The 25918-nt window shown below is 39.9% G+C and overlaps 1 protein-coding gene across 1 annotated transcript in view; it reads left to right on the top strand.

Annotated features, from left to right (window-relative positions):
* The window catches only part of fat2 (FAT atypical cadherin 2), a 121304-nt gene that overhangs the window by 83825 nt on the left and 11561 nt on the right, over positions 1 to 25918 (top strand). Inside the window, exons 20-28 of the mRNA XM_042492869.1 lie at positions 770 to 967; positions 2085 to 2685; positions 4079 to 4279; positions 6556 to 6713; positions 14482 to 14923; positions 17445 to 17598; positions 22635 to 22734; positions 22857 to 23005; positions 24701 to 24978. Of these exons, the coding sequence (XP_042348803.1) occupies positions 770 to 967; positions 2085 to 2685; positions 4079 to 4279; positions 6556 to 6713; positions 14482 to 14923; positions 17445 to 17598; positions 22635 to 22734; positions 22857 to 23005; positions 24701 to 24978 (2281 nt within the window). The remainder of the gene's footprint in view (positions 1 to 769; positions 968 to 2084; positions 2686 to 4078; positions 4280 to 6555; positions 6714 to 14481; positions 14924 to 17444; positions 17599 to 22634; positions 22735 to 22856; positions 23006 to 24700; positions 24979 to 25918) is intronic.

The following is a 25918-nucleotide window of genomic DNA, read 5'->3' as shown; positions in this document are numbered from 1 at the left end:
CACGAACGCAAGTTTTTAGATTGATAACCTGCCTTTATTCTATTAACATCATATATAAAAGTCAGCAGACGGAGCTTTTTTAGGCGGCTCTGGACAGGTGATCCATCACCGTGAACAGTTTCAGGACTTTGTTATTATTATGTTTGGTCAAAGTTACTGTGCTGTGGGACTAAAGGAGCATTTGTTAACCCTTCTTGGAGTTATAGCACTTTAAATGCAGCTACCATGAAGACTTGATGAGCTACATTTTTGGAAAGTCAGATCCAACATTTAAAACGTGTGTTGTATAAGGTTAATGAATTAAATCTCATGTGTCGGAGCATCTTTGAACACAACCAAAGTTCAGACTTTGCTGCATTAAATCTTTGACACCCGCATCACTTTTCTTGTGCTGCTTTTAGCTGAGAAAAACATGCAGAAAAAGGCAATAAGCCATTTAACAAAAAATTGGGCTAATTGCAAATTATTACTAAAAAAAAAGAAAAACTGACCCCGAACACTATCTTTAAAAAAGGGGATCACTAGAAAATTAACAAATAAAAAAGGGAAATTTTCCTCAGTCTAAAATAATAATTATTTTTCATTTATTTTATTTCGTTTTTTTGTTGCTTTTCTTCAGGTCATTTTCTTGAAACATTTTGCTACAAGTTGCATTTTCTTCTTTTTTTTTTTAAAGAAATCATGTCAGTTTGCTCAGTTGTTAAATGGTTAAACTGGAAATAAAATAGAGTAAATAATAGAAACACTTAATAAACTCCGTCTCCTGCAGGAGGGCGAGTCAGTTGGCAGCGGGATCCTCCAGCTCGTGGTGACGGACAGAGACACGCTCAAAAACGGCCCGCCTTTCTCCATCCACATCGTCAGCGGCAACGAGGACCGCCGTTTCCACGTGGATCAGGGCGGCCTGCTGTCGCTCTCGGCGCCGCTCAGGAAGAAGGTTAAACCTCATCATCAGCTCAAGATTCAGGTGAGAATGCTGCAAAACAAAGTCATGTTGAATATAGTCATAGAGCAAAAAACACTTTTTTATTATATTAAACTGTAGATTTTCACAGGAAGCATTTTTCTAATTCCTTTAAAACTCGTTCATGAGAAAGTAGTACAATTCATTGCAGATATATATGAAAAAATCGCCTGTCAACATTTGTCAATATCAATATTTCACATTAACCCTTGAGATTCATGTCTTTTTGCTGCACTCACTCGATGATAAAGTGGCAAACTCTTGTTTTCAGGCTGTGAAAGAAACTGTAAAGTTCTTAATGTAATTCTGGTGCGGTGATAAAACGCTGATGCGCTGCAGAGTCCCTGTCGGCCTGTTTGTGTGCTGCTGACGCTGCTGTCAGCAGGACGGGCGGCAGACAATCACGCTGGCAAACACGAGAGGAAGTGAGAGCAGAGTGATTCTCATGTTCTGCTGTGGTTCAGGAGCGATGCAGCTGACTGCACAAAGTTTACTGATGAGACAAAAAAACAGCTTTCAGGGAGCAGATAAAGATCTTTTCTCTAGTTTTGACTGTATACGGAGTCAGACTGCAATAAAGAACAGACTCAGAGGCTGTTTACACGGCAGTTCCTGCATGAAACGTTAATCGTTTCCAATCCAGATTTATTTATAAAGCGCATTTAAAAACAGCAGAGTTTTTAAAAAATAGCATAAATATCATGAAAAGGCAGTAAAACCCCAAGTTAGAACACAAAAACTGTCCACTCTCAGTTTTGAAGAGTTTTAAATGAGATTTGGAGGCTAGTCTTATTTTGGCCTTATTTTTTCAGAGTTTTGACCTTTATCAGGCTCTATGGGCGATATGGCGTGTCGTTACAAAGTTACACCGCCAACTACTGGCCTGGCATGGACACTACAGCGTAGTGGGTTGTTTTTGTGGATCCGACACAGAGTGCAGATTCACGAGGATCTTTTTAGAAAAGTTATCACGTGAATGCAGATTTTTTTTTTAAACTTAAAGGAAAGACTTTTCTGTTTTCGGTCAGGCCGTTCTCGTCTAAACGTGGCCTAATTTAACATTTGCAGTTTGCTGTGGCGATGTGACATCAGTCTGATGTGTCCTCTGTGTCTCCGTCAGGTGACGGACAGCGGTCACCCTCCTCTCTCCTCCATCTGTGTGGTCAACATCAACGTCACCGAGCAGAGCCAGTACCCTCCGTCTGTCGTCCCTCTGGAGGTCTTCATCACCACCTCCGGCGGCCTGTTTGCTAACCGCGTCATCGGGAAGCTGCACGCGTCCGACCAGGACCTGCAGGACGTCCTGACCTACCAGCTGGTGTCAGAGAGTCCGGCCGAGGGGAGGTTCTCCGTCGACCTCACGGACGGGAAAATCTGGGCGGATGAAAACCTGAAGGAGGGCTCCTACTCGCTCAATGTCAGCGTGACCGACGGGAAGTTCAGCGTGTGGACCGGGGTCAAAGTTCACGTGTGGGCGGCCGATCAGAGGACGCTGGACTCGGGCGTGACGCTGCAGCTGGTCGGGTTGTCGCCGGAGGAGTTTCTGGGCGACCACTGGAGAGGCGTGCAGCGCAGCCTGGGGCAGGCGCTGGGGATACCGCGGCAGGAGCTGCAGCTGGCCAGCCTGCAGCAGCCGCCAGGGGCCCGGCTCCTGGAGGCCCTGCTGGTGTGGAGGCCCCAGAGCGGACGCGTCCAGCCGCTGCCGACCAACAAACTCGCAGGTGATTATTTCAGATAAATACTGAAATACCATTTAACCTTTCTACATTTTTTAATTTTGGTTCAGATTCACAGAAATGCAGAAATCTGCTTCATTTAAAGGACGGCAGGTTAGAGACGAACTGTTATATTTTTGAACCTGGATCCAGTTTTCAATAGGCAGGTTTCCAATAACCCTAAATTTGCTCAAACTGAAACTGAGAATATAAAACATGCCTAATGGAAACACGTCAATTTAAAGAAACCTCCCATTTATCACAAATATGTTTTTGCTCCAAAAAGCCATATTTGTCCAAACTGCAGTGGAAACCGTTTTTAATCTTTTGTAGGTCACATGACTCTGTGACAATGATGCAGCAGGAGCTAATATTCAATTTAAAAAAACTATTGACGTAAACACAAAAACTCCAAATTCCCCTTTAAGAAGCTTCTAGTTTAATGAGTCTCAGTTGTTTTCATGTTTCAGCTTGTTGCTGTGTCAGCACTGTAGAAAGTCATATTGCATTACAGTTAAACACATGAGAATCTTGCTGTATTACATATTGTGCAGATATCCAAAAACCTACGAGAGAAAATTGATGGATTTTAATTCTTAATCTGGACGAGACGAGAAATAAAATTACACATTAAAATCTTTGCCATCACGTTACAAACTGAGCCCACGAACACATCTGTAAAAAAGACTTTATAAAAAAATAAATGTAACTAATTTCAAATAAATCAACCAGGCTGAAACACAGAGCGATGAATTTCAGAGACATTTCTTTAACCCTTTGAAACCTGGATTGACATCAGTTTTATTGGATTCATTCAGATGCCCCTCACCATTATTTAAACCTTTTATCCCTGAGCAAAATGAATTTCTTTAAAAACATAGGGAAAAAAGGTAATAATAAACTAGGCGAGAAACATCCCACAAATTTTAACAAATTAGTTTATTCTGGAAATTTACCACTTTTTATTTAATTTTCAAAAAACTTTCTTTTTATTTATTTATGTATTTATTTATTTTATTTTAATTTATTTAAATAATTTCCTTGTTTTTTTTTCAGTTTTTTGTTGTAGTTTGTTTGTTTGCTTTAACTTTCCCATTTTTATGTTTGTTTGTTTTATTTTTTAATTTAGTTATTTTTGCTCATTTTCAGGTAATTTTCTTGTACTTTTTATTATTTTCTGTCCAATTTCTGTGTCATTTCCTCTTAATGTGCTTGGTGCCTTCTCATGTTTTTGAAAGAAATCAATCCACTTTGCCCAGGGTTCAAGGGGTTAATAGAAAAAGGCTCTTTGAGAAAACGCTCAGCAGTTGTTAGTTCAGACACTCAGCGGGTCGGCTCGCTCTGTGACACGAAGCGTCTCTGTCGATGTGCCGTCTGACAGCTGAACTCTTTGATGTAGGCATTATATCGGACATCGAGGACTCTCTGGGCCTCAGCATCCTCCGGGTGAGTCACAACGGCTGTCTGGGCGCCGGCTGTCCGCCGCGAGGCTGCAGGAACGCCGTCCGACTGACAGCGGAAAGACTGAGCCATTTCACCACCGCCAGGGCCGCTTACATCACCCCGAAACACACCTGGGAGAGCGTCTGCCCCTGCAACGGTACGTCTGTGTGTGTGTGTGTGTGTGTGTGTGTGTGTGTGTGTGTGTGTGTGTGTGTGTGTGTGTGTGTGCGTGCGTGCGTGCGTGCGTGTGTGTGTTAATGAGGCAGCGTGTGTGTGTGTGTGTGTGTACAGAGATGTGTCTCCCCCAAAAAAAAGTATAGTGAAGGAATTAGGGGACAAACTAACAGAAAAGAACAGCTGTTTCTCTTCAGGGTGCTAAGCTTCATTCATAACGTTAAATATGACGCTTTTTCTTTTTTATTTGGCATGTCTGTTCATTTCCTTTTAAACTCTATTTCTGAACAGTCACAAATAAAAAATATCTATTTTTATCTGCTTTTTGTAGATTTAGATTCTGGGATCAAAGAGATGTGGTCATTTCCAAAATTTACATCAGTTTCTAAAAAATACATATATCAATGGTAAAATAAACACAAAATACAGCCTTTTCTAAGCAAACTCTACATCAGGCCCTCCCCAATGCTTAAAAACTATTTGACATGTCTCCCCCTTTTTGCACCAGCACCTCCTCTCTCATAAATAACCAACAGTCCCTAAATTATATTTAATATTCAATTCTATTTTTTAAGCTAGTATATGTAATAAAAAAGAAAAGAAAGAGTACTGATGCTTGTTCTTTAAAGTTTGCCTCAAAGTCCTGGAAAGGCTATTGAAAAGTCCTGGAAAATTCCTGGTGAAAATGTCTGTGAACCCTGGAGGTCACTGTGTGGTTCCTCCTCAGTTCTGCTGAACTTTCCAAACAGAAAAACTCGCCTTCCATCAGATTAAATTCTCACTTTTTGGAGACTTTTGGGGCGACTGGCTGAAGATGTCTGACTCTGCAGGAGATCAAACAGCTTCTTCTTCTTCTTCTTCTGACCTGCTGAAACTCTGAGGAAGTAAAAACGTTTCACATGAATCACTCAGAGCGTGCTGAGTGTGAGCGGCGGCGCCACCTCGTCGGCTCGTCCTCCGTGATTGGTGTTGGCATTCCTGTGAGGATTAGGAGAAGAAGAGTCGGGGATAAACTCTCTTTATCAGCTTGTTTAGAGTCTTCGTCCCTCTGGAGTTTCTTCTGAAGGCGTTATCGCCGACTTATTTTGACTGTTCGGATACTTCTCGTCTTAAGAGACTCGGGTTCGGCGATAAGGAGATGATGTCGTGTGAGGACGGAGGACGGGAAAGACAAACACAAAGTGTCTGAGAAGGATGTGAGGACACAGTTTGTTCTGATTCTCAAAGTGAAGTGACGATTATTATCTTATTTCTGTTCTTCAAATAACCCAAAACGATTCAAAATATCACGTCAGAGAGATCGTGAAACATGGAGAGAAGGCAGCTAAACAGCCAATGGCCCCAAAATTAGCAGGAAACGAAGAAAAAAGGCAAAAGAAAATGATCATGATTACTTTTTTAAAATATGATGATGCAAAGCTCAAAGGTCATTTCTCTGTTTGGTTTTTATTTAAAAAAAATTAACTTTTTTTCCCATTTTTTTTAAATTAAATAAAAAAAAACTGGGGCAGAATCCTTCATAAATAAGAAGCAAATACGCACGCACGCACGCACGCACGCACCTTTCAGTCCTTCTCGTCTTCTGCTCAAACTTCTGACCGACCTGTCGTCCTTTACTTTTTTGGGTTTTTGGGGTTTGTTTTTGCTTCGGGCATTTTGGTTTCAGCTTTTGGCGATTTTTCTGCAGTTCAAAGGATCAAAGTTTTTTCTTGAAAAACACTTTTTCTGTCAGATCTGAGACGTTACGTTCAGTTTACAGCACGTTTCATCTGCACACTCAGCTGATGGAAAAACAGCGCTGCCTCGAGGACTTATGAAGATATTCATATTCATTTTATTTTACTAAACTTATCTTTATTATTATTAATATTTGTTTTGGAGGGGGTCGTTTGGAGCTTTATGTGGATAAACAAAGTTTGAAAAAAAAGGATAGATGAAATTAATTTAAGTTTTCCTCTTCATTTTTCACTTTTCTCTCGGTGATGGTCAGGAAAATAAAAATAAAAAATCCCAGGTTCTGGTGGGAGAATCCAGGCTGAAAATGCACTCATGTCTCGCTAAAAAACAACCTGTTTTGTTGTTTGTTGGTGTTGAACTGTGATCTTCGGCTCAGCACGTGTCTCACTTAGGAGACGTGCAGTCCTCCGTCCCTCCAGATGAGACGGTCAGCTCATAAACTTTGTCTCTAAAGTTTCTGTCTGATGCTCCTTCAGTCTGCTTTGTTTCACCGTCGGCTGTTTTCGTGCGTCTCTGTTTCAGAGTCGGCGCTGAGGTTCGATGGTAAATCCCACCTGAAGTTCCTCCACGGGATGGACGAGGACAACCAGGACTTCAAACTGTCCCTGAGGTTCAAGACTTTCCAGGAGGACGGCCTCATCGTGTCCACCAACAGCACCAACCACTGGGGCACTTTACAGGTATCAATCAATCAATCAATCAATCAATCAATCAATCAATCAGTCAGTCAGTCAGTCAGTCAGTCAGTCAGACAGTAACACACTCACATACACACACAAACACAGGAATAAAAAAACAAGACTTTGGGATTAAATAAAACACTAAAAAACAGACAAAATGCTCCCATAAATGAGGACACACCAAATGTGTCTTCACTTAAGAATAAATCAAATAGATAAATAGATAATATAAATAAAAGGATAAAAATAAGTAAACAGGTATAAATAAATAAACAAGTAAATAAAAAATAAAATGATAATAGCAATAATAAAAGATAGATAAGTAAAATACTCAAACAGTAAATAAGAGGTAAATGACAACATAACAGCACGAAACAGAATAATCAGTAAATATGTTAAAATACCAAAAAACTGAGCAAATGCTACGATTAGTGAGAAAACACCGGAGGCCGGATAAAACCTAAAGAAAAAAAAAAGATAAAAGCACGTAAATATAATATTGATAATGTAAGTAAAATACTAGTTAAAAGGTAAATAAAAGGATAACAGAAAAATAATAATAATTTAAACATGTTAGAAATAATAAATGATATACCATCTAGAAAAACAGCAAAACAGACTAAAAAGTATAAATAAACAAAGAGTAATAAATAAATAAGTTAAGTTCAATCAAAAGCCAAACTAAAAAGATCAGTCTTCGGTTTGCCACTAAAACGCCCTAAATTTTGGAGCGTTAACATTAATCACGTTAAATTGATAAGTAGATAATTGATAATTGATAAGTAATTGATAAGTAAAATGGATTGATAGATAAAGTCCTACGAGTGCAACATTATAAATAATAAAAAACAGCCAAAAACAATAATGAAGTGCATCATTATTATTATTGTTTGCTTCAGTCTGTGTTTGTCTGCAGTGAATTCAAAACCCAGAAAATAAACTCATGTTTGTTCACACGAGACATGAAACTCTTCTCGAGTTAATCGGGTTAATACGGCAATTAAATTACAACTAAAGGAAGAAGGAAATGATTATTTTCCTTCATTTGAGGGGAGAGTAAATGTTTGTGTTCTCCCCTGAGCTGCGAGCTAATTTATTTTTGCTCTCCGAGTATTGCTGCTGTGGAGAGATGAAATCTCTTCCCAATTTTCAGATGCTGTTGTTGTTTGACACTAATTTACTATCAGAACGATCAAATCCGACGATTTCATCTGTGGGAGTTTCTCATCAGGGAGACGAGTGAAGCTTTAAAACCCCCCAAAATAGACTTTCAGACTTTCCGCTTCGCCGCGCCGACCGATACCATCTGACACGTCGATGTTTTATTTGCTGCTTTGCTCCAGCCGCCGCGTCATCGGCTCAGGTGTCACAGTCTTTGAATCTGCCGAGAAGTTCGTCTTAAATCTCGTGCCTGATCTCAGTTTGTCCTTTCGTGCGTTTACGGCGAAACAGATCTCAGAACAGCAAGACGCTGCGTATCTGAGTCAACACTGTCAGCATCACTCAGCACCTGCTGACACCCCGAAACACATAAAACCAGCTCGATTTCAACTCGTCCTTGTGTCGAGACGGGGATCGTTAATTTTTATTGATATTGGATCCATTAAAGAGACTCCTTTACCGCGACTGATACTTTTCTTAATATGGTAGAAAGACGAGGCGACGATACTTTTAACAGAACCGGCTGCTGCATCTACATGTGCTGCCTTCAGATGCCTTTTACAAGCTGTTTAACCCTTTAAAACAAATTGCAAGAAATTTGTAAAAAATGACAGAAAAAACCCACCAGAATTGTTTTTAAAAGGAGAACGTACAAAAAATTGGGGAAAATATACAGAAAACAACCTTCATAATTATTATAATTAAATATGTTACAGAAATGGATTATTTTCTTGTGTTTTTTTTCACTTTTTTTTCTCATTTTCAGGTAATTTTCCTTTTAACTTAAAGACATCAAACCAGTTTGCTTTGGTTTCACAGGGTTAACTCACACGACCAATCAGCTGTTTTTCCGCTGTCGGCGACTTCATTCATGCATCAGAATAATTCAGAATAATGTCGGGACACTCCGCCGTGTATCTGATCAACACTCAGCACCCGTTGGCTCCCTGAAACACATAAAATCAGCTGGGTTTGATCTCGTTCTCTCGGGGAAACGCTGACATTTCCGACCGTGTGGCTGCTTCACTGACACCAGCTGTGTCTGTTTCACGTCCTCTGAGTTGAGGAAAAAGCAGCGTGAGAGTTTGTAGTTGAGTTTGTTTTGTATGCAACAGCCTCACGTACACTTCTGTACATCAGAGGCGGCCGATACATCGAAAATACTCGATGGTACTAGTTCCACATAGGCGCCGCTGGCTCCAGCCATTTGGGTGAGATTGGGATTTGCATGCGGACGGTTACAGAGTAGATTAAAAACTGTCCCTGCTGCTTGTCTCCTGTTGAATCCTGCAGATGATGCAGATGTGAGAGCGTCTCCGCTCTGCCTCCTTTATCTCTGCGTGGTCGATCGTTTCATGTGTTTTCGTGTGCTAAATGCCTGATTGAATATCAGAGACGACAGTAAACTCCCACCTGGCACACATTTAAAGTTCCTCATGGGATTATGAAGCCGGCGATAAACGTCTGCTCCTCCTCCGTAATCAGCTCATCGATGCCCTTTTCACTTGAGCCGTGACGACTGCTGGCTCCGAACGCAGCACGTGAGACACACGGTGCCCTTTTCCCTCAAAATGCACGCCGACACATGTGCGGTCCCCAGCAGTGATACTCACATTACGGCCCATGGGCCAAATCTGGCGCTGTGTGGTCCCCCAAAAACATTTTCTAATTCACATTAGAAATAAAGTGACTGACAATGTGAATAGTTTTTGTCCTTTTAGTCTCCATAAGGTGTCAGAGACATAAAACAGCATCAACATGGAGCTTGTTGATCAAAAAAAGAGCCAGTGGAGGATCCCCCACACCCCCGACAGAGGTCCTATAAGACCCTAATGTCCTAAAATCTGAGGAATGTCCTAAAATCCTAGAAGCATCCAGACATACTAGGCAGTTGTTCTAGAAACGTCTTAAATCCTAGTAATGTCCTAAAATCCTTAAAACTTTATTGAATCCTTGTAATGTCTTGGAACTCTAGAAATGTCCTCAAATCAAAGAAACGTCCAAGACCCTAATGTCCTGAAGTCCAAGAAATATCTTGAAATCCGAGAAATGTTCTAAATTAATAAAAATGTCCTAAAATCTGAGAAATGTCCTAAAATCTAAAAAATGTTCTAAAGTCCTAGAAACGTCCTAATAGCCAAGTAATATCCTAAAATCCGAGAAACCTCATAAAATACAAGAAATGTCTTAAAATCTAAGAAATGTCCTAAAATCCTGGAATCGTACTAAAGTCTGAGAAACGTCCTAAAATACTAGAAATGTCTCAAATTTTTTAGAAAATGTCCTTAATTTCTAGAAACTTCCTAAAACCGTAGAAATATGCAAAAATCCTATAAATGTCCTGAAATCCTTGAAATGTCTTTAAGGCCTAGAAACGTACTAAAATCCAAGTGATATCCTAAAATCTGAGAAACATCCAGAAATCGTAGAAATGTCCTAAAATCTCAGAAATGTGCTTACATCCCAGAAACACGTCTGGGGCCGCTGCGACTGGCCCCTGGCCTCCTGTCATTTTGTAAAAGTGGCCCCAAACACAGCAGGTTGAGTGTCGTTGCTCTCCAGGATTATTGACAGTTTTTTTTTTATTGTCGGTGGAGAGCAGGATCATCCCGGCGCTGAAATACAAAGTCTACAGTAGAAATATTAAAGGGGCGCGTTGAAAGAGAATGATGAATTGTTGTATTCTTTGATTCATGAATAATTCTCTGAGCAGATAAAGAAAAAAGGGAAAAGCTCGATAAGGACTTGAGATGCAGCAGGATGCTTCCCCTCGCGGGCTCCTCTCATTTGTGTGACATCCGTGTGCACTCGGGCGGAATATTCAATCATTTTGATTCTCGGATAACTTCAAAAGCCGCATTCGGTCTTTCCCGAAGGTTCGACCTCCTGGGTTTTGGTTCTTGGCTCGCGCGTGTGAGAACGCGTCCCCGTCTGCTTCATTGTGAGCAGAAACGGCTTCAAAAGGAATCTGTGAACGTGGTCATCTGAGGAGTCCCTCGGCTGCTTTTTGTGAGGACTTCAGAGGAACTTCCTGGAGATACAAGACGCTATTTGCGCGCCGCGCCCCGCCCCTCCCGGGAGGCCGCGAATCTCAGCGGCTTCTCATAAACCGCCGAGTCTCATCAGCATTCTCCGCCGAGCGCCACGTCTTTGAAAAAAAAACACACACGAGTTCAGACCTATTTACTGCGGCTAATTCTCTTTTATGTCTGCGCACATCTCCTTCAGTCTTTGAAATGGAAATCGTAGCCGTGAGAATGAAACGCTGCAGCGGCGAGCCGAGCAAGAGGAAGTAAAGGTGACTTGTCGGTGGAAGGAAAACGCCGCCCTTTTGATGAGTGACGGCACAGACCTGACAGCGGTGTGAAGACTCGACACAGATGAAGAGTCACGTGTTAAATCGTCTCTCGTGAAACACAAACTGACTTTCACGTTCACGCTTTTATCTCACTACAAGGCGGAAGGACGTACGCCCGCCGTGATAATCACGCCATCGACATATTGACCCACACGTGGACATTTGCTGACCGCTGTTGATCGTGTGTTTTACATACGTGTTTGTTTACATAAAACGTTCCCCAACATTTAACCCCTGAGCGACTGTCAGGTGCATTTTCTGCACTTTTCATTCTTCATTTTTTCAAATTTTGGCCGTGTTCCTGCATATGGCGAACACTTTGGCAAGATTGTATTTTTTTGTTTAGCTTTTGAATTTCCAGCTCAGCAACAACAAGAAAAAAAACTCACTATGGAAACTAAATTCAGACATTCAGACTGCTGAGTGCAAAACCTGCGTACGGTGGCGTGTCATTACACCGTGAACGATTCTGTGCGGCGGCGTTCTCAGCTGACGGCATCCCGCGGCGCGTCATGTGGGGCACGAAAGGTTGTTCTTGGAGTCGGGATCGCACGCCAAAATCACAGCAAAATCAGCTTAATATGACAACTTTGGAGTGAGAGCGGGAGTCTGCAGGGTCATTTTTTCTGGGAGTGAATGCCGGTTGTGACCTTTTCTGCGAAACGAAAAAGCCACGTTAGTGTTTTCGGTGCATTGGGAGAGAGGCGTAAAATGGTCTAAAAAATGACAATAATATCATCTGTATGTCCAAAAATCGTACAGTGAAAGTAGTTATTGTGAAATCCCCACAGGGAGCTGAGTGTGTTTCTGCACAGGAGTGAAATATTAACCTCACTGCTTTAACCCTTCGCTGCCTGCTGTTACATGCACACCAGTCCATTCATTCATGTTCTGTTTCCAGCTGAGTGCTGATGAGTTCATAATGATAACAGAGATTTTTCATTGTGGCGTCATGTTGGAGGTTTCAGTGCCTCGAATTTCTCATATTTGACGATTATGGGCGAAGTTGCTCATCAATGTGGCTTACTGGCAGTTTTGGATTAACAGGTTTTTCAATCAGTATGATGAAATATCCTGATTCGATCGCTGTATTAGGCATATACTAGAAATTCCCAGAAATAATAAATGACTCTTGTGTCAGCGGGCAGCAGTGCGTGCAGACATGAGGTCGTACTCTTGGTAAATGCGTGCAAGTGTTCAAGGTCGGAAATGTCGGAAATTTCTTTAAATAACCCAAACATTTACCAAACATTTAAAAAGAAATAAAAAGACTGCCAACTTAAAAAAAATACCAAAATAAAAATAAAAAATAAATTAAATAAATCACCAACAACTTAACAAAAAAAGTTTTTAAGATAAGCAAAATGACAATTTTTTTTTTTTAAAAATCACGGGTTTGAAAGGCACGTTTTCTTTACAAATTGGCAGTAAATTAAACACAAATACACTTTGTGGAGACCAAAAAAAAGGATGTAGGATTTCATTAATATTTGTTTCCTCCTGCTCCATTTCGGACATGAAATAATTATAATCTAAAGTTTGTTTACATCATGAGCATTCAGGTTTTTCTTCCTTATATTTTATTTTGCTCCCCTATTTTATTTGGCATTTTCAAAATAAAGATCTCACTAGTAACGTAGAATATTTTATGACAAAAAAAACTTCCAAAAATGAAAAAACATTATTTTTACCAACTGGCATCTGTTTGTGTACCATAAAAGGTTATTATTTTTTTAATGTTTATAGAAAATGTTTCCCTAACTTTAGAAGAACATTCTGGGAACTAAAAGAAAACTTGAAAACATTATTAAAACGTTGCCCTGTAACATTCTCAGAGCGTTTTTAGTGACCAAAGTTGCTAGCTTGTCCCTCTGCCAGCGTTCAGCATCCCCTCCCCTCGCTCCCCTCTCGCTGTGCGCCTCCATTAATCCATGTGAGGAAGTCTGCAGCTCGGTCCCTTCAAAATAAATCATTCCTGGTCATATTTTTCATCTTGGCGGCCACAGGGAGTCACCCAGGAGCCCCGAGCAGGGACTGAAAGTAAAGCAGCGCGGCCCGGAGGACGCCCTGCAGCGCCCGAGTGCTGAACGACCTGCACAAAGAGAAAACACATAAAAAAAAACAAAGAGAGGAAAGCTCGTCATCCTGCATCAATTAAAGGAGCAGGCGCCGAGCAGATCAATAATGCATCACAGCCTTTAGAGCCCGACGGGGTTGACGCTTAGCAATTTGCAAAATCCACACTCCATCTGTATATTTAACAGGATAAGATACGACGAGCCCTCGTTACATAAAGCAAACATGAACAGATAAAAAAAAGCTGCTGGCTCGTTAGTTTGCGGGAACGCTGAGCGTGCAGAAACATTAAGAGGCTCCCGCCGATGTTGATGAAACGCTGAATAAATGTGTGCACGCTGCGCCGTGTTGTTTGGGGGGGGGGGGCAACACGGAGCAACACGGAGAGCCGACAGCAGAAACAGGATTTATTTGTGACACAAAAGACTTGTCAGGAAAACGCGGTCGTTTTAACTTCCTGCGTCTCCGAGTGTTTACATTAGCGCCGCTGTAGCTGCGGGCTCAGTGTGTGTTCCTCTGTGTGCGCTTTGACCTTTCATCGTTTAAATCTATTGTTTAAACCTCTTACAGGCTCATTACTGCGGTTCATCATCTTTTAATTCTCCATGATGATCAGCGAGCTTCAGAGTTACTCATTTGGAGGTTAACCCTTCAGAACCTGGATCAGTTCTGCTGTACTGCGCTCAGACGCCTGTTAACCTACAGAACCTGAGAAAACTGGAAAAAGCCAAAAAGCAACTTGGCAAGAAATTTCTGGAAAATGGCAAAAAAATTTAGTGGAAGTTGACCCGTCACAAAATAGCAAGAATTTAGGAAAAATGTACAAGAAAAATAACCTTAAAATGAGCTAAATAAATAAGTAAATTGAAAAAGATAAAATAAAGGATAAAAACAAAATTAATCTTAAGAATGTGCTGAAACATGTAATAACATCGGAAAAATACATTTATAATCATTAAATTGAATATTAAACATTTTATCACCGAAAAAAATACACATAAATTGAATTTTCTGTATTTTTAAGGTTGAGTTTTGTGTTTGTTTATGTTTTTTTACTTTTCTTTTTTTGCTTATTTTTAGGAAACTTTCTTAATTTTTCTAAATTATTTTTTCGCAAATCAAATTTGTTTAGGTGTCAAAGGGTTAACTGACTGACTCGTGTTTCCTCCTCAGGTGTCTGATGGCGAGCTGCAGTTCAGGTTCAGCTGTGGAAGCTCCGCCCCCGCCTCCTCACCCGTCAGATCTGACATCGTGTCGGACGGCAGGTGGCACGGCGTCCTGCTGGAGGTCAACTCCAGCGGCGTCAGACTGACCCTGGACCAGCATCACCCGGCCGTCGCCCCGCTGAGCGAGCCGTGCCGGATGCTGCGCTCCCATGGTGCTTTGCTCTTCGCTTCTTTGGCTCAGGACGTCCAGCAGCATCCGCGTAACTTCATCGGCTGCCTGGAGGGCCTGGAGCTCAACGGGGAGCCAATCAGAGTGGGGGACGCGGCAGAGTGGGCGGGGCCGGGGAGCAGGAGGGTGTTCGGGGTGTACCAGTGCTGCAGCAGGGCCGGAGCGTGCGACAGCAACCCCTGTGAGAACGGCGGCGTCTGCGAGGAAGACGCCAGCGGAGGTGAGAGCAGAAAAAATTAGCAAACATGTTTTCCAAACCCCTGGGCCACCGATTTGGAAAACCTTTTCGTTTAAAAATTGCCCAAAATGTTTAAGTTAAAAAAATTGCCCAATTTTTAAAAAATTCAAATTTCACAAATACTAAAACAAATAAGAAAAGAATTGTTAAAACCTTTTCTTTAAGAATCACCAAACATGTTTAAACGAAAGAAAATCCCCATTTTTCTCTAAAAATCACCCAAAAATTTTAAAGAAAAATAAATCCCCAATTTCTTTTTTCAAAAATTACCAAACTTTTTTTTTTATCGCCCTATTTTTTTTTTTAAAAAAAATCTGAAAAATATTCAAAGGAAAGAAAATCATCTTATTTTTTTCTTTAAAAACTGCCAAAAAATGTTTTTAAAGGAAAGAAAATGACATTTCTTTTTCTTTTTAAAATCCCCAGTCACTTCTCTTCTTCAAAAATCACCAAACTTTTTTTTTAAATTGTCAAAATGTTTTCTTTAAAAATCTGAAAATGTTTACAGAAAAAAAAAGGCCATTATTTTTTCTCTTTAAAAATTACCAAAAAAGTTTAAAGACCAAAGCAACAGCAAACAACAAAAGCCTCAAAATCATTTAAAAGTCCTGGAAATGTATCAGTAAAAATGTGTATGACCTCTGCCAGCTGTCCTTAAAAAATGTGTTTTTTTTACCGCTGCAAATCAGAAACATCAAGTTATTAATATGACACAAAGAAGAAAGTTTTGCAGTTTTCCAGCATTAAATATTCTACAGAGTTGTCGAAGCTGCAGTTCACCTGGCAGTCACGGACACGCCACCAAAGATTAGTCTGGCCTGAACTCCTTATCCGCTCTTTATGTGACGGCTTGCTTATTGCCGTTTCAGGTTATCACTAATTGGCCAAATGCATCAGTTCTTGTCAAAACACAAAAGATAAAAAATTGGTGTCGGGGAAGCTCGAGAAGCCTTTTTTTTTTTTTGTATTATGTTTGACAAAAGAGGAAGTCTGGCGGCTTTACTGAGAAAAGCAGCTGATAAGGACGACTGCAATTTTACAGCTAAAAGAGCAGCAGCTTTAAAACGATCTTATTGTGACGAGTCTGCGAGTGCAGCCCGAACGCTCCTCTCTCGTTCTGTGAATATGAACATAAAGCTGCAGATACAGATCTGTGTGTAAGGAAAAGAAGCACAAAGCTGTTATCAAAAAGGCGCCGCCTGCTCCTGTTTCTGCACCTGTCGGCTCGCTGATTCTTTATTCTGCTTCGGTCCGCGGAGAAAACGTTTTGGTGGCCCCGTGGACTCGGGACAGCAGGTTACAGCCTGGTATTACTTTTCTCTGGACTTTATTCATCATCACGTCAAATCACATTTCAGCTATGCTTCGGGCCGCAAATTCAGAGAACAAATAAATATTATTTCCCCGAAGATCTTTCCAGGTCGAGGAAACGTAATCAGACAGGCGGCAGAAACAACACGGCTGTTTCTTCAGTGTGTCTGCAGAATATAAAGTCGCTGCCTCCCAGTTTAACTGAGACGTTAGATCCTCTCGCTGCCTGAGAAAGAAAGTGTCCGCACAAACAGCAGACGGACAAGTTTAACTTTAACCTTCAAATGCACAGATATATATTCATATTTAGGAATTTTAGTTCAATGCTATTTTCTAACGTATTCAGGCTAAAATAACAGAACTTCTCTTTTTTTTCTTCAAAATGACCACATTTTTAAAAAAAGTCGAAAATTCTACAAATGTCCTAATTTCTGAGAAATGTCCTAAAATCCAAGAAATGTCCAAAAATCCCAGAAGCGTCTCAAAATCCAGGCATGTCCTAAAATCATAGAAATGTCCCAAAATCCTACAAATGTCTTAAAATGAAAAAAAAGGCCCAAAATCTTACAAATGTCCATAAATCCCAGAAATATCCCCAAATCCTAGAAATGTCCTAAAATCCCAGAAACGTCCCAAAATCCTAGAAATGTCTTAAAATCGTACAAACACCCTAAAATCCTAGAAATTTCCTAAAATTAAAAAAGGCCTAAAATCCCAGAAATGTCCTAAAATCTAAAAACACGTACGGGGCTGTTCTGATTGGCCCCTGGCCTCCTGTCTTTTTGTAAAAGTGGACCCCCGTCAAAGCAGGTTGAGTATTTTTTGCCTTTATGACAAAAACTCAAAGTCATAATTTTTTCGGGGCTGAAGATGATTGTTTAATGTTTGGCGTCAGGGGGACAGGCGGAGTTTGGGGGGGACATCGTCCCCCCCATGTCCAGGACCAGTGAAACCAGTTCTCCTGACAGACTGGTTTGTCTCTGCTGGACGTGATGTCTCTTTTTGATCCTGAAGAAGAAGAAAAAAACCCAAACTCTGAAGTTTTTTGAGGCCTGTGGACATCAGCCCGTCTCTGGCGCTCTCCGCTTCGACCCCGTTGACCTTTGCTTTGATAGTTTGCTGTCTGAAGGGGAAACCCGATGCTCTGCCGCTCTTGTCTCAGGCGTCTTGGTGTGTTTGATTTCCTCCGCAGAGCCGCGCTGCAGGTGTGCAGGACTCTTCCACGGCGCCCGCTGCGAGCTGGCTGACAACCCGTGCGCCTCCCAGCCGTGCGCCCACGGCAGAGTGTGTGTGCCCAAGGCTCAGGGCTACATGTGCAACTGCTCTCAGGACGCCGCTGACGCACGGTAAACACTCAGCTTTTATCGACTCTGTTGTTTGTCTTTATCAGTGATGCATTTTTAACTCGCAGGCGGTGATTTCTCTCCTGCTGAGCGCGTGCTGCGTTATCTTCCACCAGCCGATGATGCTGTAAATATTTTATGGTTTCACTGCAGAGTTTTAGGGTTCAATATTCATTAAAACTCTGTTTCAGAAGCTTTTACAGGAGATCACATTTACACAGGCGACTCCCGACTCCTAATTCTTCTTTATCACGAAAAAGGCCGACAAGTGTAAAAGCTGGAGGAGACAGAAATTTGGAAGAAAAGCCAAAAACCAGAATTTGAAAATACCTCCTCCTCCTGCAGCTCTCTCCTCGTTGTCCTAAGCCCCTCCCACCAGGCGACCATGGTCATAAGCACGCCGTTCACACAGTAACTCAGTGTCCCATAAATGGATTTTTTTATTTTTTCCTTTTTCTCCTTTTTTCTATTTTTTTCTTCTTTTTATTTTCTCCCTACATTGATTTTTTGTAATTGCTTTGTTTTAATGCTGTCCAACGATTATTTTCTTTAAATTGTGATAAATCACAGAATTTTAGTAATATATCATTTTTTAATCACATATTTTCAATTCCATTATTTCTGAATTTCAAAACAGAAGTCCATATCGTCTGCTTAAGCAATTCTAACCACACTGGAAACTAGTCAAAATGACAAATTCAGAGTCAAAAGCCCAGAATGACACCCAGAAATAATACAAGTCCTGTTTTTCTGCTCTGATGGCTGTGGGATCAAAAATGTCAGTTTGAATGGGTTTCAATGGAGCATTTTTGGACCTGAACAGTCTGAATGTAACTATTTAGTTTCCACAGTGTATTTTAGACTTATTGTAGGAGCTGAGCTGCAAATTCACTGATTACACTCAAATACACAATCTGGACTACATTTAGGACACATGCATCAACACACACACAATTATCAAAAAAAATGAAGAATGAAAAGCGTGTAAAATGCGACAAACTGTCCCTACGGGTTAACGTTGTGTAAAGCCAAAACGATGAATCAAATAATCCTAAAAAAGATGAATGAGTGAAGAAGGTAAATAACCTGCAGCTGGAGCTCTCATGAATGTACAGCATTCAAAATCATAATTAGACTCACAAAGGTGTCATTATGACTCCAACAAGGCCGAGCAAAGACAAACAGCAGCGCAGGACTCATTATATGCAGCATCACTGGCACTAAAGTGCACGTATGCATCCTGCAGAACCGCACATGGCCTTGAATTTGCATGTTTATGTGATTGGACGCTAGCACACACACACACACACACACACACACACACACACACACACACACACATGCAGGCGGCTGGGTGTAATCCACTCTCACCTCCAAAGAAAACAGTCACGTTCAAACAAAATTACAGCAGCATTTGCATATTCGTGCTTTCATTAGGGCGCCGGTGGGACTGCGTCGCTCCTCGCGGGTATTAGCGGCGGTCTGTGTTTCGGGGCAGGGCTCTGATTAACTGAGTGAATGAAAAATGACCGCCGGTGGATCCTAACTGCAGGAAGTGGGAGTTGCGACTTGTAAAACACACAGATAGATGTTTTATCATGCTGAGGCAGGTTTTCGATAATTATCTTCACATGTGCGTCACATTGTAATCAGTCTGCAGCGGTCAGCAGCACAGAGACCAGAAATGCACTCATGTTTGTCAGCTGTGTTCTGGTTTAATGCATCAGTCCACTTTGAATCAGGGCTGAAAAATATGAAAAAATCCAATATCACAATATTTTTGACCTCGATATCATGACCACATTGATAGATATTTGATCAATAATCATCAGTAATGCTGATGTAATGACTGAGAGGGTAAACACAAATCATAGAGCAGCTACAACCGTCTGCTGAAATCAGAAAATTAAATCACGTTATTTTAATGCAGCCTTTTTAAACCAGGAAAAGACACTTTTTATCTTACATAATTGAAATTTAAAAATCATATCTAGACTTAAATCAAAATATTGATAAATATTATCTGAGGAAGAATGACAACAATTAATTAATTATTAATTAACGTCAATAATTAAATAATGTTTCAATAAATACAGAAATAAACAAATAAACAACTACAAGACTGAAAACTAAATGTATCAAGAATGTAAACATAACTACATAAATAAATAAACAACTGCAGAACTTGATAAATAAATATGGGAGTGCGAAAATAAATAATGAGATAAATAAAAGCTAAAATAGATCCTGAAATAGATGACTAAATGCATAAATAAATACAGAAATATAAATAACTGCAGGGCTACATAAATTAATATGGAAGTGCAAAAAATGCTGAAATAATTAAGAGAATAAATAAATAAATAAAAATAAATAAATAAACACGGATGATACGCCCTCTAACGTCACTGAAATACAAACACATTAATAACTGAAGGTAGTTTTATAAAAATTTTGAAATATATTTAAGATATTTATTTATATGTCCTGTTTTATTATCAACTTCAAGTTATGCATGTATCTATTTATTTCCATATTTATTTTAATATTAATTGGTTTATTTCAACATTTATTTATTGTTGAATATATTCATACATTTATTTCTTTATGTATTTATTTTTATGCTTGTACATATTCACATGCGTTATTTTTTATTTATTTATTGTTACTAAAATCTTCCCATCCCAACTTCAGATGTTATCAGCCCGTTAAATATCTGTTATCAGAAGCTTCGACGCTTCAGCAGAGACACAGCGAGAGATCAGTGCATTACCTGCAGCTCCACAGGAAATAAGATTTTAGGACGTTTTAACCTTTACTGTGACATTTCTAATTCTATAATTCGAATTCGTCCTTCCACCATTGTCTTTTCATAACTGTGTATTCGAGTGATGAGTAAATACACCTTTAGACGATATTGCAGAGGACTGAGTTTATTCAGGTTTTTTTTTTTTAAACAATAAACTAAAAGCTGGGTCATTTATTTATTATTATTTGACCCATCATGGCCCTTTTTTTTAACCATTTTAATTCCTTGAAGGACACACTTTAAACACTGCGCAAAGCAGAAAATGTAGCTTAATAAAGCTAATTAAGGTTAGTTAATGTCAGAAAAAAATCCTAAATCCTTTAAGAGCAGATTCTGGCTCTGATATCGCTGAGTTTTTCCTGCCCGATTTTGTTGACTTGTTGTTTTAGTTGTTTCTTTGATTTTTGTGCTTCTATCATGAGTATGTGTGCTCACACGAAGTTAAATGGTTTCTTTTTTTGTCTGTCTTAGCTGTTTTATTTTGAAATTGAGCTGATTGAGCGCTGCAGCAGCAGCGTGTCAACAGCATCTGATTAGTTATTTTTTAAAACACACCACAGTTTTGACGATACTTCTTTACCTTGAATTATGTATCTGTAGCAGCGGTGCGGTCAGTACGGGTTAAAATATTTTTAATGGGTTATTTTCGTGATAATGGTCGTGATAACATCCGATAAAGGCCATTTACTGGGCTGATAACGTTCAGAGCGGCTGCACCGACACTCATCCATCAAAACTTTCTCCAACACAAAAAAATCCACGACTTCAAAAGTCAGTTCATGAAAAACTTGACTCAAAAAGAGTAATGGCTTATTTTTTGCTCTTTAACTTACTGGAATAAACTTTCAGTGCTGAGCAGCGAGGGGATTCAACACCTGGGAAATGAGCGGCTCAACACCAGCCGGTTTTATGTAAAACAAAATGATAGGTTTTGTCAGCGTTGCAGCAGCGGCACTTAGCAATCAGAGCTCTGCCGGCAGCTCCTCCGGGTCGCGTTTCATGTCTGCGCCTGGAAGACGGAGGGCCGCCCCGAAACTCTCAGCATCGTCGGTAAAATTTAACCTTAACTGGCGGGACGAGGTGGAAGCCTCTGTGCCAGTCCTCTTCTGTCTTCACGTGCACAGACGGGTCCGCCACAAGCACAAAATGTTTAGAAAGGACTTTAGTTTTGGCCACAATGTGAAAAATCCCAAACTCCTGTCATTTTTAAGCTTTAATCCTAAATCATGTGTGATTTCCGCTGTCGAGCCTGAAAAAAAATCCACTACCATCAGGCTATTTTAAACTTTCTACACTTAAATTTAAAAAAAAAAAACGTGTTAACCCTTTCAAACCTGGGCAAACTGGCTTGATTTTTCACAAAAACATGGAAAAAGGCAACAGTACCTTAACAAGAAATGACCGAAAAATGAGCAAAAATCCACAAGAAAATTACCTTGTGGATTTTTGCTCTGTGCGGCTTCACGCGGCTGCCGTCGGTGTCCGCCGAAAAGCGGGAGCCGCTGGAGATGATGGCGAGCAGCCCAGAGAAAGATGATGAGGATATATTACTAATATTTACTCTGGAATAAATCGTCGGTGAGGAAATGTTTTGTTTTCGGAGAAACTGCGAGTCAACAGACGCGCGCGACACGTAAACAAAAGATATGCTGAGGAAACAGGAAGTACCTGCCTGACTTCTTGCTAAGGTGACATTAGCTGTTCTGTTTCAGCGATGTAGACTAAAAAAACGAGCATGTAGACTGAAAGTCATCAGTTCTGTGAGGAGGTGCAGCGACTTTAACCAGCGGTGAGTCAGAGAAAGTATAAATAATAGTAAACTGGTAAAGTTTTGAGGAGAGAAAAAGTCCGCTAGCCGCTAAGCTATTTTCTGCTATGTAAAACGCCATAGGCTTATGCTAATAACATTAGCATGCTGTATATGTGACCTACATAATTTTTTTTTTTATTATTTCTTTTTCATTTTGTGTAGCTTTTTTTTTTTCAAAGTTGCACACTGACTTTTTCACAGTTTTCTGAAGAAATCAAACCTCTTTGGTCAGAGTTCAAAGGTTAAAATACTTGTGAAAAGCACCTGAAGACACAAAAACAGTGATGTCGATCCAGGTTTCAAGTGCAGATGATGAATGTATGAATGCAAACATGCACACTACAAAACTACAGCATGTGAAAAAAAAATAATTCCTGTCGTCTTCAAATCTCCTAAATCCGACATCCTGTCCTCCTGCAGGTGTCACAATCAGATCGAAGTCTGTTCGCCCAATCCGTGTCCCGGAGGCTTCGACTGTAAAGTCACTGACGGCTCCATCCACTGCGACCCGCTGCCTCAGGTCAGCCACAAATCATTCATTTATGTGCTTTTTTAATTCAGTTTAAGCATCACGAGATACTAAGTGTTTTAAGGGTCTCTTAAATTAATCTCGATCCATCTGTTGTTGTGTTTATCCGTCAGGTGTCTCCGATGATTGGATACATGGAGATCATGGAGATCAGTGTCACCGTGCTCGGCGTGCTCCTCTTGGTCGGCATCTTCGTTTGCATCAGGAAACGTTACGTCCAGCACAAGAAGAAAAAGCCTGTCTGTGTGCAGGATTCCAACGGGTGAGAAAACATGTTTGTGCGTAAAATAAGGTTAAAAAATCCTCAAAATATCCCGTCAGTCCAGTTTTAAGACAAACGAAGCAACACCAGATTGTCCAAATGCTGTTCATCCATCGTCACACCAACAAAGTGTTAAACTCTTTTCCAGCAGCACAAAAAACAAATCTGCAGATTTGTTGCACCTTGTTTTGTTATGAAACCTGGAGGAGCGTTTGATTCCATCACAAGCAGAATTTCCTAAATTATTCAGCTGTGAAGTAGAACAGGGATGTCAGAGGAAACTCGTTCTCTCTCCGGGGAAGACGCTTCACTTCCAACACAGCAGCATGAAAATCGATCTGCTCCCCAATTTTCAAAACTTCTTTACATTTGCCTCCAACATCCCAGACATGTAGTTACAGCTGGACTAATCGATTATCAGTCGCCAGAGAGCAAAACCAGCAGACACACACACACACACACACACACACACACACACACACACACACACACACACACACACACACACACAGACACACACACACACAGACACGGTGATCTGTGTTAGTGCATCGTCATCTGTTTCTGTCCGAAACAACAAAACACACTCTGACAAACAGACGCTGCTCACTGAAGGAGGCAGAAATGTGTGGAACCGCCGCAAAGATTAATATTTAACTGAAGCCAACATTCAGGGTTCACATGGTCATCAAAAATCATGGCAGCAAAAAGCAATTTCAAGGCCTGGAAAAGTTTTGGAACTAAATATACCCTGCAAGTTTAGGAAAAGTCATGGAAATCTGTTTCATAAACTTGTATATAATAACACATGATGTGTTAAATGACCATTGAAAATGTAGTGTGTGTGTGTTTGTGTGTGTGTGTGTGTGTGTGTGTGTGTGTGTGTGTGTTTCTGGTTGTGATGAACAGTAACATTTTAGTCATATTTGAAGAAATCAAGCGCATGTTTGCAAGGCATTTTTAAAGAAAAAAAAATGGCATAATAATTTATTAAAAAATCGCAACAACAAAATAGAAATTCGCCAAAATGTTTTCTTTAAAAAATAAAAAGATAAAAGGTTTTGAAGAACAAATATTGATAAAATATTTTCTTCAAAAGTTGCCACAAAAAATTGGCAATTTTTTATTGAAAAATACCCAAAAAGATGTTTTATTTAAAAATTGCTCAAAATCTTCTAAAGAAAAAAATAGAATTAAAAAAGTATTTTTAAAAATCCGCCCAGAATTTTAAAAAAAATGCCAAAATGTTTTCTTCAAAAGTTGCCCCAAAAAAAGCCAAATTTTATTTTTAAAAAAGTGCCTTAAAAACCTGCATGTTTTTATTTAAAATGTCAGTTAAATAAATATAAAATGCATCCATTTAAAGTAGTATGCCCCGCTAACACCAAAATAAAAAACATAAATTCCTGCCTGGTGCTTCAGAAATGATTTGACATGCCACCCATTTTTTCACCTTCCCATCCCCTCATAAATAATGAACAGTCCCTAAATTATATTTGAATATTCAGTTTTAATCCTATTCTGAGTGTTGTCTTTTTTTTAATCATACATATATTTAAAAAAAATGATATTTTTATCGATGGTCATTTCAGAGAATGTTTGGTCTTTAAAATTTGCCTCAAAGTCCTGGAAAGTCCTGGAAAAGTTTTGGTAAAAACAAGTGTGACTCCTGAAAACATCTCTTCACCTCCGCAGATATTTCCAGCACAGTTTGTCCAAGAGCCTCAAAGCCGACAACCAGGAAGTGAACCCCATCGAGATGAGCTCGCTGGTCGGTCCCACCAACAACCTCGACCACACGCCCTTCAGGTCGCTCCGCCCACGCAGCCAGATCATTTCAGGGGACGGGGTTTCCTCTCCAAAGACTCAGGGGCCGGTGGTGTGCAGTGTGGCCCCGAACCTCCCCGCCAGACCGCCGTCCAGCTCCGACAACGACTCCATCAGGAAGAACCACTGGGACATGGACTACGAAGGTGCGTGTTTGTGTGTGTTTGTCATAAATAAATGGACGAAGCCGCCGTGACGTCACCAAGTGGTTTGTGGACTCCTGAGTTCCTCTAAGATGAGCCCATAATGAGACGGAGCGAGTGTGGATCCCAAAAAACAACCATAAAGACAAAAACAATTTAACAATTCATAAACAATGCATGAGAGACAATAAAAATGATTAAAAAGTAATGAAGCTCTAATAACAGTAAAACAGTGAAATAAAAACAAGATTAAACAACTAAATATAACTAATTAAAAAAAATACAAAACGAAATTATCGAGAATTATCAGCTCACAGTTGTGTGTCTCCCTGAATCAGTCAAGGATATAAAATATATCAACTTTTTATCATATTAGATATTCGTGTGAGTTGTTTTCATAATTAGCTAATTAATTATTTAGTTGAGCCCAAGTGGACGTTTGTGCCAAATTAGAGAAAATTCCCCCTGAGGTCTTATAGAGAAATCACATTCATGAGAATGAGACAGGGACAAGGCCTCGACCTTTGACAGCCAAAATTTGAATCAGTTCATTCTTGAGGCCAAGTGGACGTTTGTGTCAAATCTGAAAAAAATCCTGACAGGCCTCTCTTGAGATATTGCATGCACACTGGAAACTTTAAAACGTGTCAGTACTTTCAGTGCATTGTTTTGAAACCATGTAAAGTATAATTTTAAAATTCTTGTTTTGTATTTGAACTCCAAGCAGAAATCGGGAATGGCGAAGTGTTTCGAAACAGTTCGGTCTTTGGTGCTGAAATTGCCATCATTAATAAACAGTTTTTAAAAATCAGCTGAAAATAATTTAAAAAATGTAAAAAAAAAAAAAAAACAAACAAAAAAAACAAACAAAACAAAAACAAACAAAAATGGCCTTAAAAAAGTGCTAAAATAATCTAATTTTAAATGCTTTGAAAACAAGAAA

This window comes from Plectropomus leopardus, chromosome 9 (assembly GCF_008729295.1).
Source record: "Plectropomus leopardus isolate mb chromosome 9, YSFRI_Pleo_2.0, whole genome shotgun sequence".
NCBI classification, from domain to species: Eukaryota; Metazoa; Chordata; class Actinopteri; order Perciformes; family Serranidae; genus Plectropomus; species Plectropomus leopardus.
Note: the sequence above shows the minus strand (reverse complement) of the source record. Positions and strands in the feature narration are given on the sequence as shown.